Source organism: Dunckerocampus dactyliophorus, chromosome 2, assembly GCF_027744805.1.
Source record: "Dunckerocampus dactyliophorus isolate RoL2022-P2 chromosome 2, RoL_Ddac_1.1, whole genome shotgun sequence".
NCBI lineage: Eukaryota > Metazoa > Chordata > Actinopteri > Syngnathiformes > Syngnathidae > Dunckerocampus > Dunckerocampus dactyliophorus.
The window spans coordinates 13,615,803-13,631,666 of NC_072820.1; the positions used below are offsets into that span (position 1 = coordinate 13,615,803).

At 41.2% G+C, this 15,864-nt stretch overlaps 1 protein-coding gene across 2 annotated transcripts in view; it reads right to left on the minus strand.

The window, feature by feature from the left end:
• LOC129176817 (phosphatase and actin regulator 1-like) overlaps positions 1-15,864 on the minus strand; it is a 57,396-nt gene that overhangs the window by 39,511 nt on the left and 2,021 nt on the right. Inside the window, exon 1 of one of the 2 annotated variants that reach the window (XM_054767251.1) lies at positions 4,673-5,196. The exons of the other annotated variant lie outside the window; for it this stretch is intronic. Within the exon in view, the coding sequence (XP_054623226.1) occupies positions 4,673-4,970 (298 nt within the window). The 5' untranslated portion in view covers positions 4,971-5,196. Of the gene's footprint in view, positions 1-4,672; positions 5,197-15,864 lie in introns of those variants that run through there. 2 annotated transcript variants of the gene reach the window in all.

Consider the following 15,864-nt stretch of genomic DNA (forward strand, 5'->3'; position numbering starts at 1 on the left):
TCTCACCAGACAGCTGAAAGGCATATGCTTTGACCGGAATACTGCAAGTGTTTTACATAAATCTACCAACAAACTACACAGCACCTCATCAAGAGGTTTCTAACTTTCATCTTGCTGCGTCTGATTTAAAAAAAAACAAAAAAACATTGCTCATAGCGAAGTTGTAGCATTCCAACGCTCCAAATCAGCTCCCTGCAGAATACGTACAAACTACAGTACTCTCAAAAACATTTTTATTTAGGCTGTGCAAGCTATTAAATCTTTATTTTACACCTCCATGGGGATGATTACCAACTGGCATCTCATCTAGTTGAAATATTTAGCACTCCCCAGTCACCGAATTGCAAAAATCAAAAATTGTTTCTTATATTGTTTGTGAACCATATTAGCTGACAGTGCTGAACCTTTCTCGCCATTTAAAACCTATGCAGTCGGCAAGGGTTAGTGACTTAAGACTGTCGTAAACATAGTGTCAACAAAACTGTACCTGTACTGTCTCTAAATAGGGAAGTATTTTGGCTTCTTGTTATACTAGCAGGTAGCACAGATAGGCTTAACATTAACAAATTAGCAAACAAGATGGTGAGGACCAATCAACCAATTTACACATTTTAGCCTCACTAGTCACCGAATTTCCCTCAAAATACAGTGACCCATATTAATCCATGATTTAATGATTATTACTGCATAAAACTTACAGTAGCTTCAATAAAGTCTTATGGCTGTCATGTTAGCAGCTAACACATGCAGGTTTTGCATTAGCAAGTTAGCAGAGCTCCATAGGGAGGATAACCAACAGGCATTCCATATACGTTTATATATTTAGCATCACTCATCACAAAAGACATATTATACAATCAGTCATATAGTAGCTAGATATTTTGGATTCCATCTATGCTAGCAGCTAGAGAAGGTTGGCTTAGCATTAACAGCCAAGATGGCAGAGCCCAGAAACATGAAAATAGTAAAAAAAATATATATATATATATATATATATATATATATATATATATATATATTATAAATTTGCAAATTTGCCGGTCGGGTCGCGTGGGCAGCAGCCTAAACAGGGAAGCCCTGACTTCCGTTTACCCGGCTACTTCTTCCAGCTCCTCCCGGCAGATCCAGAGGCGGTCCCCGGCCACTTGAGAGTCGTAGTCTCACCAATGTGTCCTGGGTCATCCCCGAGGCCTCCTACCGGTCGGATGTGCCCTGAACACCTCCCCTCCATATGGAGGCGTCCGGGAAGCATCCTGACCGAATGCCCAAGCCACATCCTCTGGCTCCTCTCAATGTGGAAGAGCAGCGGTTCTACTCCAAGTTTCTCCCGGATGACAGCGCTTCTCACCTTAGCTCTAAGGGAGAGCCCAGCCACCCTACGGAGAAAACTTATTTCGGCCAATTGTACCTGCGATATTGTTCCTTTAAGTGACTACCCAAAGCTCATGACCATAGGTAAGGGTAGGAACGTAGATCGACAGGTAAATTAATAGCTTTGCCTTTTGGCTCAGCTCCCTCTTCACCACAATGGAGCGATGCAGAGTCCACATCACTGCAGACACCGTACCAATCTGCCTGTCAATCTCGCGTTCCATCCTTCCCTCACTCGTGAACAAGACCCCGAGGTACTTAAACTCCTCCACGTGGGGCAGGATCTCATTCCCGATCCGGAGATGGCACTCCACCCTTTTCAGGGCGAGGACCATAGACTCGGACTTGGAGGTTCTGATTCTCATCCCGGCTGTGAACCGATCTAGTGAGAGTTGAAGGTCACGGCTCGATGAAGCAAAAAGGATCATATCATCTGCAAAAAGCAGAGACCCAATCCTGTAGCCACCAAACCGGAGGCACAGAAAATGGCCCATTTGGACCCAAACTTCCCTCTCCTTCACCGGCTTAAACTCCAGCGTACAGGCCATGAGCCGGGGCGCAACAAGAATTGCCTCCCCTGACCGTTATCTCTCACTGCAACACCTGAGTGGAATAAAGTCCAGCCCCTCTCGAGAGGACTGGTTCCAGAGCCCTTGCTATGCTTTGAGGCTAGTCCAACTGTATCTATATGGAAGTTCTCCACCTCGCGCACCAGCTCAGGCTCCTTCCCCGCCAGAGAGGTGACATTCTACGTACCAACAGCTAGCTTCTGCAGCCGAGAATCGGACCGCCAATGTCCGCGCTTTCAGCTGCCACCCAGCTCACTATACACCTGACCCCTTTGGCCTCTCCCATGAGCGGTGAGCTCATTGGAGGGGAACCTACGTTGTCTCTTTGGGCTGGCCGGGCCCCATGGGTGTAGGCCCGGCCACCAGACGCTCGCCATTGTGCCCCACCTCCAGACTCCTCCCAGTACCAAACATACAGGACACAATACACCCAAAAACATAGCATTCAACCTAAATCTGGAACAAAAATATGGTGTTTAGTGACCTCCAGCCAAGTGTGTAATATCTTTCCAAGGACACCACGTTACTCGACATGATCACCCCTGACATCAGGCGCTGGCCTGTTTAAATGATGATGTCACAATGGCTCCTGTGGTGTTTGCAAACACTTTGCAGGCCAACCAGCCTCCACCCTGGGGTGCTGGGAAAGGCGGTGATGACAAAGTGTATGACAGTAAGCAATGGAGATCAGGCTCACGGGTCATTACTTGACTGGTCTGTTGCCTTACGGCTAACATTGGAAGAGAAATCCTGTTGTCACATTGCTTGATAAATAGCACCGTGCGCTCAGTAGGAATTCAAACGACTTCATTAAACCGAACGGTAAAGACAGGATCCAACCAGCTTCATCGCTTCAATCAATAAACACTAAGGGTGCAAAAAAAATCTGATTGCAGCAAGACCAGTCCATTTTGTAACCAGACAACAATGTTGGTTGAAGCATCACTGCATATCACAGCAATCCCCAGCTACCAAGCCATTATGGCCTCTAGGGGGCATCAGCGCAATGGAATCTTTCAAAAATGGCCAAAGTGCTATACGGTGTTCCCTCGCTCTATCGCGGTTTCGCAGAATTTTTTTTAGTGCTTCTTTTTTTTTTTATACAGCATATGCACGCTGTTACAGGCCAAGCCTGGCCCTTAAAGAAGAATCGCACTGTGGGAAGTTGAGTGTCTCTTTTCCCTCGCTTGTCTGTCAACACTGCCCATTGTTGTCTGCGTCCTGATTGGCTGTAGACCATTTTCAATCAATCAATCAATCCATCTCCTTCGTGCCGTCCTACGTGTCGCCGATGTCATCGCTGGCTTCCTTTCTAGCTTGTAAATTCATCTTCGATTCGAAGGACTGCATCAATATGTTTTAACAAGGTTACAAAAACGCTACAGTACAGCAGAACGGCTCCAGCACAAAAAGGCACAGTCACAGGAGAAAAAATACGCGAGTGACTTAATTTCTTATTTCCTATCTGTAGGTTGATCATTAAAATTCAAACGAAGGTTTGAACTTCTTTGAAAAGTGTTTCAACAAGAGAGAAATGTGATAAAATGTCAACGCCTGTCTGTGAAAAGTGTATAAAGTGTATGGTGAGGAGTTTTACAGCCTTAAAACATATATAATCATTGTAAAAGAATTAAGTTGGCTACTTTGTGGATTTCACTTACCGCAGGCTATTTTGGGAACCCCGCGATAAACGAGGTATATGGTGACAATGCCATGCCATCTCAAAAAGGTTTTTAAAAAAAAAAAGAAAAATAAGCTCACCAGTAACAAACAAGCAACAACACTTTGCTTTTTCTTCCATATTGCTAAGAAATGCTGATACTATTTTGCTGCCTCAAGGTTTCAAGAAAAATTAAAGTACTGAATATAATTTGTTTTTAATTACTACAAAAAATACAATCTAAAAAATAATTACAGCACTTCCACTTAAATGTGTAACAATTACAGAAAGCTATGAAAAAAATCCACAAAAATAAATAAATTACAAAATAGGTTTAAAAGAATTTATGTGATATAAAAAATTGCATTAAATTTAAAATCAGTTCACTCGTCACAGCCAAGCCACACACTTTAGCACTTTGAGTTCCATATTGTATTGAAATTTCAATAATAGGAAAACTTAATACATAAAATAAAATACAAAAAACTACGTTTAAAATCACAATCTATAAAATCAAATTAAAATATTTTCACTCATTCTAGATTAGCCACAAATTTTCATTCTTTGAGTTCTATATTGTTGAAAAATGCTGATACCATTATGCACTGTTACAACAAATGAAAGAACGATACATTTCTGAAGAAAAAATATAAAATATATAATAAGCCATAATCAAAATAATTAAAAAACATATTGAATACAAAATATGATAAAGAAAAATCTGCTTGTCGTGGTGACCAATCAAAATGCCTATTAAAAAGTGCTCAAATGAGTGCATTGCCTGCAGCAATTAGACGTTTGTTTGCATCCCAAGATGGCTGAGAGATGATGACATGAGACTCAGAAGCATGCAGCCAGCACACATAAGAGAAGTAGCCTTGGGATACATGTAACCTTTTTTGTATGTATACATAACTGCTTTTTAATTGAATCCAATCGCTGTCAGTGTACAAGCGATGAGTACACATGCACAAACACACACACCCCAAAAGACTGAATGTATAGTAGCTGTGTCCTGTACGTAGGCGATACTGACCGCCGCGGGTGCACTACACACCAGCAGCCCACTCACCGTCCTGCGTGTCGTTTCCTCGGCTGCAGTTGCTGCAAATATGCTTAATCTCCTTGCCGATATGACAGTGGATGGCGAAGGGCGTGTTGTTGTTGTTGTTGTAGTGCGCGTTGCCTCCGTGGCCCTTCTTGCCGCCCAGAGACATTATTTTGGCCAGGCTGAAAGCGTTCTTCTTGGGTTTCTCCACGGCCACGGCAGAGGGGGCGTGCACGTACCCCATAGTGGAGGAGGCGAGCCAGGTGCCGTGCATGATGGTGGATGAGGGGTCCACGTTGGGGTAGTGCGCTGTCTTGAACATGCTTGGATAAAAGGGCCAAGAATCCGTCGACTTGTCTGTGACTTATCATTCGATCCCCGCTGACCTTTCCCCCGCGAGATCTTAACGTGGCGAACCGGCTCGAATGCAAAAAAAAAAGTCACCGAAAAAAGGAATCCATGCTTAAAGGAGCGAGTTGGCAGTGACGAGCTCTCCCAATTGCAGGTCTGCAGTCTATTGTGGCTAATCCACCATCAGGAGCTGAGCAGCGCCACTCTCCGATTGGCTGAGCTGTGCAAGCCTCTAATAGCAGCACAGGCTTATTATGCACGGTCATGTGACCCAAGTCGACTCTACAGTTCATGATTCATACATTTGGCCGCATTTCTGGAGTTACAGTGCATTTTTCATGCATTTTGCGTTTGTCTTGCAATGGGTATCTTGTGACTGGAAATGACACAAGAAAGTGGCAAAATGCTGGAAGATGTGTTGATTATTACTCGGGGTGTAATGGTGCATGAATTCAATTTTTTTGGTACAGAATTTAGAGATGTAGAGATTTCCCACACTACACACATTACTGTACAAGTGTTTCTCGCATCAAGCGTCTACTCTGTAAACAAATATAGTGCAACGCAGCCTTTTGCTAGCTATAGTGCCAAGGAAAAGCCAAAACTTGAAAAACCCCTTCCATCATTTGAGTCTCCTGTTTGGGAATGCTTTCCCTTCCCGGTGAGGTACGCAAACAGACAAAGACAAGTGGATAAGGCGAAAGAATTGTTCCGACATTGTTCTGTCGAGGACTTTTTTTTTACAAAAATAAAATAATAATTCTAACTGTTATGACATAAATAAGACTCACGCTCGTGTGTGTTACTATTAATGTGTTCCCTAGGGGAGCAGAGTGATGGGTGGATAGGAAGTGATGTAAGTGGAAGGGGTTCGGAGTTGGGTTTCAGCTTTGCATGGGTAACGGCCGCAACAGTAGCCCGTGTTTTTATTAGGAATTTTTATTGCGGATTATTGTGCCTGTTGTGAGCTAATTCTATGATCAAGTCTGGTGATTTTGTGTGTCACCGCACATTACAGTAACATTACTGACATCTAGTGACCAGTGTAGAATACTACATCATCTATGAATGTGTCTTTTGAATGCCTAATATTTGTATTTTAGTTCATGTGGCTATTTTTATGCTTGAAAATGTATAGTTAGACAAAAAATATATTTGTACGTTTTTTTTTTTTACTAATAGGCCATATTCAACAACGAAACAGCATGAGGAGCGAAACGTTCGACACTTTCTTCACAGAAGTACAGATTACGTATCAAGAAGCCTTTCCCTCGAAACAGCATGACTTATTTTTCAACATTCATTGATTAATTTTCAATGCCGCTTATCCCCACTAGGGTAGCGGGGGTATGTTGGAGCCTATCCCAGCTGACTTTGGATGAGTACACCCTGGACTGGTCGCCAGCCAATGGCAGGGCACATATAGACAAACAACCATTCACACTCACATTCATACCTATGGACAATTTAGAGTCTCCAATTAACCCAGTGATACCTGTAATTGTGGGTCGAGCTCCCCTGGGGGTGCGTGTTGAACTGTCAGGGGGGGCATGAGAGGCAGGGAAGACTTTCACTATTAGTGCAGATCTGCCAACATGTAAGAATTTGTCATATTCAGCATGCAATTTAACTTGTCTGCGTCACTGCTCTCCATTTTGTTGCATTTCGCTGGTTTCAGTTTCGAGTTCAGTCTGTACAGCACTGTTAAATACATAGATCTTATCAGTTTGCCAATAATATTTCAAATGGGGGGAAGGGGATTTCCCCCCTAACCAACATTTTTGGAGAAAACACACACACACGAGGAGAACATGCACACAAGATGCCCAAACGGAGATACGACCCAGATCTTCCAGATCTCCAGACTGTGTGGCCAACATGCCAACCACTAGGCCACCTTTTATTTATTGTAGGCCTATAAATACATAAATCTATTTATTTATCCTATATTTGTCAATATATTTTTGAAAAACCGTGATAGAGTGATGCTGCGAAATTTGAAGTGCGAAGTGGCGAGGGACGACTGCGCATACCGAACCTCGATTATGGTGTACCGTTACACCCCTGATTATTACAGTATATCTTCTCAAGGGACAATACCGTACTATAGAAATTCAATTAGGGTATACATTAGCGTAGCCAGGAAGCCACTTTTGTGAGATGCTGTGCTCTGAGGAGAGGCTTGCTGTCTCACATTGAAATTCACTTAAAACATGTTTCCACAAGTCAAGTTGACATCAACATGATGTGACAGATGGGGAAAAGAAAGTTAAAAAAAAAAAGAGGGTACAGAATCCGAGCTGAATGGACACAATTCACTAACTCACAAGCAGACAATCAATGGGGGGATTCGAATCAAAACAAAACCAGCATTGATCAACACTTCAAATAGCTCAAGAGCAGGCCATTCAAATATTCCCTCTTCGCATCACTAATCCGTTAAAAAGACGTTAAAGGTATTGTCCCTCTTCGGCTCCAAAGTACACTTTTTTCAACCAAAAATAAATGATGCAGCAACTAACAGACAGCACCTTTAACATTCATTGTTATTGATGCTGTTGCTTGGTGTCAAACACCAAATTAAGATGACACGGTGATCAGTGGCAAAGCCAGAAATGTTTCATTGGGGTAGCCAAGGTGAGACCATTACTCACATAGGGGTGGCAATAAGTTGATACCTGAAATGTCTATATGGCCAGAGACGTGGCCGAAGAGTGATCAGGGGTGGCCCTGTAGCTCCGCCACTGACGGTGATCATGCTGCTACAAGCAGTATATAGCTTGGCCAAAACCTGTCATAATAAAGTGACATAAGCTGCCACTGTTTGGTTTGAATTGGCTTACACTCATTTGGGTGCAGGGTTTTAGTAGAAACAATCTTACAAGTTCTGATTGAGCAGCCTGTCACTATAAATCTGCTGTTCCTTCTCTTCGTAGCTCTCTGTCCCGACCCATCTGTCACTCTCTACATTCATATCTGCAATACTCACTCTTGTACTGCATTTCATCTACTTGTACATACATATTTCCCGTAACCACACCTGCAACTCAAGTTGCAAAAGTTGCCCTAAACTGGACACAAACTGCAGTCATGGAAAAAATGATTAGACCACCCTTGTTTCTTCAGTTTATTGATTTATTTTGATACCTGGTGCAACTAAAGCATTTGTTTGGACAAATATAACAATGATAACAAATATAGCTTGTAAGAGTTACATTTCAAAGCTGGTGTCTAGCAACTTCCATGGTTTTCTTGATAATAGCCAAAATCACTTAAGTTCTTACATGAATAGCTATAGTGTTGTACTGCTAAAAAATGTAACTCTTATGAGCTATTTTTGTTGTCATTGTTATATTTGGCCAAACAAAGGTACCTTTGGTTGTATCATGCATTAAAATGAACAAGAAACTGAAGAAACAAGGGTGATCTAATCATTTTTTCCATGACTGTATATTACATTCTTTCGAACATTAAACACCATAAAATTTTCAAAAACATTTATTTTTCCCTAAAAAGACACAGTATACATTATAAACATGTATATTTGTGTTCATGTTCTTATACTGTTACATACAGTAAGTGATCCAATATGTGCACCTGTCCGCTAATTTTTTGAGAGTGCATGTATACTATTCTGAAGCACATTTAAGATTTCTCATTTTAAATATTAGGGACAATTTTGGCATGATCTAATCTTTGTTTTTGATTTTTTTTTAAATTATCATTTCGTTTTGCTTTAATATAAAATGAAATATTCAAGTGTCACTTCATTGCAGAGCTGCCACTCAGCCCCGACAGGAGCCATTACAATGCTGCCATCTACGGTCTTTGTAGGATATTTCAGGACAAACCAAATCCCTATTGTCTAGTTGTATTATTTTTTTTATAAGTTATTTCCATTGATATTGTTTTATATTTTCTAAATCCCACCTAGAACTCTGAAAAAAAACTTTATTCAAATCCAACCAGGCCTTTTTAAGAGCGTTCGAATGTGATGACGTCATGACGTTGTTTCCCAACGGTATGTAGCCATACTGCTAACGATTAGCCAAATAAGTCAGGTATTAAGACACTGTTGAGTGTTATGTAGCCAGACGAACCTATAAGTGAATGTGTTCATAATGTCACGGCACTGAAAATCGTGTATTAGTTACAAAGTATTGGATACTGTTAGCGTATCATGTTGTGTAGCACCCTGACACGACGCTTGCTGCTGTTTACTTTCAAACACAATTCGCTCAGAGGAGCACAACAGTATGTTTATATTCTGAAGGGAAGGCTTGCCTTTCATTGAACGTCTTCAAATGACAGGATATGAATCTGCTTTGTGTGTTTCGGATCGTCAATGGCTGCGTGAAGAGAGTTCAAGTAATTGTACTGCCTCTTCTACTGCTTCTGTTGCAATAAGCATCCTCTCCACATGGGGGCAGTAGCGTTCTTGGGACAGCCTCAATTCAACTCTGTTCAAGACGTCTTTGAATTGATTAGTAATCACAGGAAAAACAAATTTGCAAGTAAATAAAGATGCTATGACTCTGTTCTGTTTGTTTTTAGATTTCTATTTCCCGCACAGTATATTTAAAACATGTTTGTAAGACAGACAACTTACTGATTAATTTGCAAGCACAAATCTGTATGCCAAATTCGTTTCTGGATACTCTTTCTATCTAAATAAAGTGTCCTGTGGATATATAGTCACATTCAGCATTTCTTAGGGGACTTTGCATGTAATAAAACACTGAATGTAAAAACAACATTTAGCTGGGACTATTATTATGCTCCATAGTTTCCTGGCTTTAAAGTACTGATTGCTATTGGGGTAATGCTGGAAGCCTCCTTCCTGACTGGTGCAATGCAGCTTTGACTGAATTAACTTGCAGCAGTGTTGAAGGGACTCTTACTCAGCAGAACTGTAACAACACGGCACACCAAGAAATAAATGCCACTACATGTTTATCACATTCAGTGAACGGATGCAACTCATCTGTATGTGATGCTTCCATCACCATGGCAACATAGACTGGATAGCACTGATTTCTTTATATGCAGACCAACCAAATGTTTCTCTCTTTGTCCCTGTCTGCCTAAATATTGTATACCTTGCCTTTCTCTGTCCATTGAGCTGACACACTTACTATAAATATGACCCATAAGCACATTGTCATTCAGCATCCTTTCTGCTTACTTGCTTGGAGAAAAAAGGTGTTGTTTCTCAGCTGGCTTGTGCGAAGTACATCACACAGCCATCAAGTCTGTCACATAAGAGAGATTAAATGAGACTCGGAGCTTTACATCGGCTCTCACATAAAAGCCACCTGCCAATAATATATTATTATTACTGAACCATTCTTTCTCCTCTCTGGGCAGTTGACACCAAGTCCGATATTGCATTACTATTTTTACTCATATTCTTTCACACTCATGTTTTATTCAGCACAAGAAGGCCTGTGTGAAGCCAAGCAGGGAAGATAGATGTCTATTTTTTTTTTAAAGATGCAAGACTGTCTGGGATATCAGCCATATGCTGTTTGTGTGTGAGTGTATTGGGTATTGGAGGAAGGGGTGGTATATACAATATTATTTTTGCCACCTTTACCACTGCTACTGCAAAAGACTTCACAAAACACAAGCTTCCCACTCGCCTCATATGCAGTTATTTCACCTGATTTTACATGCAAAATGTGTACAAGTCATCTGCAGATGCAGTGGTTTAGCGTGCACACCTTGCTGACTCTACTGCAGAAATGCGTAACATCCCGCCATGCATCTGGAGAATATCGATTGGACTCTTTTGGACAACTTGCTTGCACACACACAGTGATTGCAACATGGAGCAGCACAAGAAAAATCCACTTTAGCTTTTAGTGGCTGCATGACAGTCAGTATTAATACAGAGTATTTGGTTTGTCATTCAGTGAATGCACAAATGTACACATCCATGTATATACTACCCCATCACATATTTACACAGATTATGTTGGTGATCTGATAATTAACATAAGTTAATGTAGTATAGTTGTACAGCCTTTGAAAGAATACTAAATGCAGCATTTCCCTTGGCATGCCTGAGCGATGCTGCTGTGAATGATGTGAAAAAGCCCTGCTTTGTTGCAATGTCACTTGATTTTGCAAAAGAAAATAGTGAACTTTATAGCTAAATGCAACATGCACTAATTATAAAGCCTGTCTCAAACTAAGCATAACAAAAAGGAGAAGCAGAATGAAGAGAAGAATGCAAATTGCAAACTGGAGAGTCAGGACAGGTTGAAAGTAATTTGAATAGTGCATTGTGGCCGTCATTAAAACACAGAATGGGTAAATGAGTGCACATACAGTACAAGCAGCCTTATGAGGACTGGAAGCATGTTAGGCTGCATATTCAGGTGGACAGAGTTTAATAACACACATCAACAAATCAAATTTTTCAAATTTGTGAGAACAGTGTAGTGGAAGCCACTTTATGTTCCCAGTGCACAAAGCAAGGCATGTTTGGTGTGAAAAAACTGCACTTTTTTTGGAATTTTGCCCATCATCCACGATCCTTATGTGAGACATGAACACACAATACGCCAGTGAAATTGATCGATTGTTCGATGTTATTATTAACAACATTGAAAATACGTTATGTAAAAATACATATGTAAAAATACATATGTTATTATTAACAACGTTAAAAATAACAATGTCGTTGATTAACAACGTTAAAAATAACAATGTCGTTGAAACTTGGTTAATATGCACGTCACATTATGTAGATTATGTATATGTAGATGAAGCATTGTTGGCGCTTTTTGGAGTTTGTTTGTAGAAGGCTTTATAGGCAGAATGAATGTCTTTTTAGATGGTTTTTTTCACTGTTTTTAGAATGCACACAAACGAGACAGACGTGTGCTAAATTATAATCTTGTGACATCTCCTTCAGAACAACTCTTAGTTGTTTAAATACTGTGCCGCTCGCTAGTCAGCGAGGAACCAGTCGCTCTTTCTTTGGCAGGAACCAATCACAAGCTACCAGTGTGCTCACAACAAGCTCACAACAAGAGGTCATTTTATATAACAATATAACTCACGGTGTCACACAGCAACTTAAAACTCAACAGGTATACCTGAGAAATATACAAACATGTAGCAATACGAGTTTAAAATGAAAAATGTTTTCCAATAATGCATTGCATCTGAGCAACATTCACTGGTGCCTGCTGGGGCGCTGCAGTGTTGTCAGCCTCCATCTGGGCTGTGGGTCTGGGCTCCCTCTGGTGGACAGACGCAGCATTGCACCGCCATCCATCCATCCATTTTCTTTGTCCCTTGTCCTCCAATGCTTTGCTCAGATAAAATGCATATAGGAAAACTTTAAAATATTTTTTTTTCATTTTAAGATTGTATTGGTATATGTTTGTATATCTAATAGGTATACCTTTTGAGTGTTAGGGTTGCTGTGTGATGAGTATATGTGATGAGGCTTATACACCGGAATTTATGGTAGTTTATATACAGTCATAATATGTAGGTGTAATGACCCGCTGTCCCTGTACTTTTATCCATACAAAAGTAGGTTATACATATATGTATAGCATACATTTTTATATTTACTTCCTGTGGTGTTTGCTTTCACAAGCAATGGCACAAACATTATATAGCAGACAGGGTTTATTAATCAATGTGAATTTGTGCATCAGGCCTCATGCTCACTCGTAGTGTCAGTCATAGTATGTTGTACTGTAGTAGTACTATTAGTGGTAGTAGCAGAAGCAGTAGTTGGAATAGTAGTAGTAGTAGTAGTTATATTTATAGAAGTAATAGTAGCCGCAGCAGAAGTAGTAGTACTATACGTGGTAGTAGCAGAAGCAGTAGTCGGAATAGTAGTAGTTGTAGTAGTAGTAGTAACATTTATAGAAGTAGAAGATTCAAGATTCAAGATTCAAGAGAGTTTTATTGTCATGTGCATGGTAAAACAGCAGTTATACCATCCAATGAAACTGTAGTAGTAGTGCCACCAGAAATAGAAGTAGCAGTAATTTTAGTTGTAGTTGTAGTAGTAGTACTATCAGTGGTAGTAGCAGAAGCAGTAGTTGGAATAGTAGTAGTTGTAGTAGTAGTAGTAACATTTATAGGAGTAGTAGTAGTGCCACCAGAAGTAGAAGTAGCAGTAATTTTAGTTGTAGTTGTAGTAGTAGTACTATTAGTGGTAGTAGCAGAAGCAGTAGTTGGAATAGTAGTAGTAGTAGTAGTAGTAGTAGTAGTAGTAATTTTAGTTGCAATAGGAGTAGTAGTACTATTAGTGGTAGTAGCAGAAGCAGTAGTTGGAATAGTAGTAGTAGTAGTAATAGTAACATTTATAGTAGTAGTAGTAGTAGTAGCCGCAGCACAAGTAGTAGTAGTAGTAATTTTAGTTGTAGTAGTAGTAGTTGTAGCAGCAGAAGCAGAAGTATTAGTGCGAGTAATTGTATAGTTGTAGCAACAGCAGCAGCAGTAGTGGTAGTTGTAGTAACAGCAGAAGTAGTAGTTGCAGTAATATTAGTGATGGTAGTACAAATAGTAACTTACTGGGCCGTGCTTTGGAGGCCCTTGCACAGAGGGATTTTTCTCTAAAAACAGCAATTCTATATGATTTAAAAATATATGGTTTAAAAATAAATCTGTATTAAATATCAAATACATATGCACTGCCACACTTGTCCCCAATGGAAAGTCATGAGTGATAGCATGTGTTTTGCATATGTTTTATTATTATCTACCAAGCTTTTTGTACACATCATCTCCTTTAAATCAGCTGATGGGTCGTTTTCCGAAAAAACAACATGACAAAAAAGCTAGTCCAAAAGCCACAACCTTGCCCACAAGACATTTTCGGTTTCCTTGGCAATAAGCTAAATACTGCCTCACTTCTCTAGGTGGAAGTGAGTCAACAGCGCCGTTGTACACGTCGCCCCCGTAGCATCCGCACGCTTGATGGCTTTGTTGTGGAGCAGAGTGATAACAACTGAGCAAAGAGGCAAACCACGGTGTGCTGTTACTGACAACAAGCTGGTCTGAAAAGGACACACACGATCATACATAAATTTATTGGCAAGACGAAGATTGGCCAGCCTATTAATCGAAAAGGCAACAAATTGATTCATGTGCACAAACACAGCTCAGCACTCCTTGCGTACACACACATACACAGGATAATACCAACCACCTCTACTTTATCTCTTTAGTCAAGTAAAAGTAAATCATGCATTCATTCAATTTTGTATTCATTAATTTTAGAACCTAATACGGTATCTCACAAAAGTGGGGACACCCTTCACATTTCTGCAAGCATTTTAGTGTGTCTTCTCAAGGGCCAGTACTGTAGAAATGAAACTTGGATATATATGCACAGGTTGTTACTGGAATCTTCTTCAACTCCTGCATGATGACATCACTGGTGGAGTTGGTGGATGTTAGACACCTTGCACTCCATCTTCCTTACACTTAAGGATGCCACACGTGCTCAATTCAGTTCAGCACTGGAGGAGACAAAATCTTGACCTTCATTTTCCGCTGCAAGGTGCTTGATCATCTTGGAAGTGTGTTTGGGCTCCTTATCATGTTGGAAAACTGCCATGCAGCTCAGTTTCCCATGGGAGGGCACCACGCTCCACTTCACATGTTGGAATTCATGTTTCCCTCAGTGAATCACAGTTCCCCAGTACTCGTGCAGCCCTGGACCATGACAGTACCACCACAATGCTTGACTGCAAACAAGACACAATTATCTTGGTACTCACTTGTGTTGCCAGATATTTAGACAATAATGTGTTTAGTTAATTTCTGTGGATAGTAAATTTACACTACTATAAAAGCTCTACATAGACCACTTTAAAGCAGTGGTTCTCAATGGTTACCCAGTTACCCAGCATGAAGGTTGAAGATGTTGAGTCAGAATGGGATGTATTCCATGCTTCCATTGCTGAGGCAGCCGAAGCTGTGGCCGCAAGGTGGTCGGTGCCAGTCATGGTGGCAAAACCCGAGCCCGATGGTGGACACCACAGATTAGGGCTGCCATCAAGCTGAAGAAGGAGTCTTATCAAGGATGGATGGTTTTATGGGACTCCTGAAAGTAGCTGCCAGGTGCCGGCAGGCCAAGTGGCATGCGGCTTTGGTGGTGTTCGGTGAGGCCATAGAGCACGATTTTCGGTCGGCCTCAAGGAGGTTCTGGCAAAACATTTGACGTCTCACAAAGGAGAAGCGGTGCCTGGTCAACACTGTTTACAGTAGGGACGGAGGCCTGTTGACCTCGACTGAGGATATAGTCAAGCGGTGGAAGGAATATTTTGAGGCCCTTCTCAATCGCACTGACATACCTTCCATAGAGGAAGCAGGGTCTGAGGACACAAACGCGGACAGGTCCATGACTGTGGCTGAGATATCTGAAGTAGTCAAAAAACTCTTCAGTAGCAAAGCTCTGGGGCTGGATGAGTTTTTCCTTGAATTGCTCAAGGCTCTGAATGTTGAGGGACTGTCTTGGCTGACATGTCTATTCAACATTGTGTGGAAGTCAGGAACTGTATGTCTGAATTGGCAGAACGGGGGGCTTTGCTGGTCCCCGTTTTCAAAAAGGGTGGCTGGAGGGTGTGCTCAACTATAGGGGGATCATGCTCTTCAGACTCCCTTGGGAAATTCTATTCCAGAGTGCTGGAAAGAAGGGGACAACCATTAGTCAAACCTAGCTACAGGAGGTGCAATGTGGTTTTCATCCTGATTGCGGACCAGCTCTACACCCTTTGCAATATTGTAGGGTGCATGGGAGTTTGCACAACTGGTCTCCATGTGCTTTGTGGACTTGGAAAAAGCATTTGAGTGTGTCCCTCGTGGGGTCCTGTGGGAGGTACTCC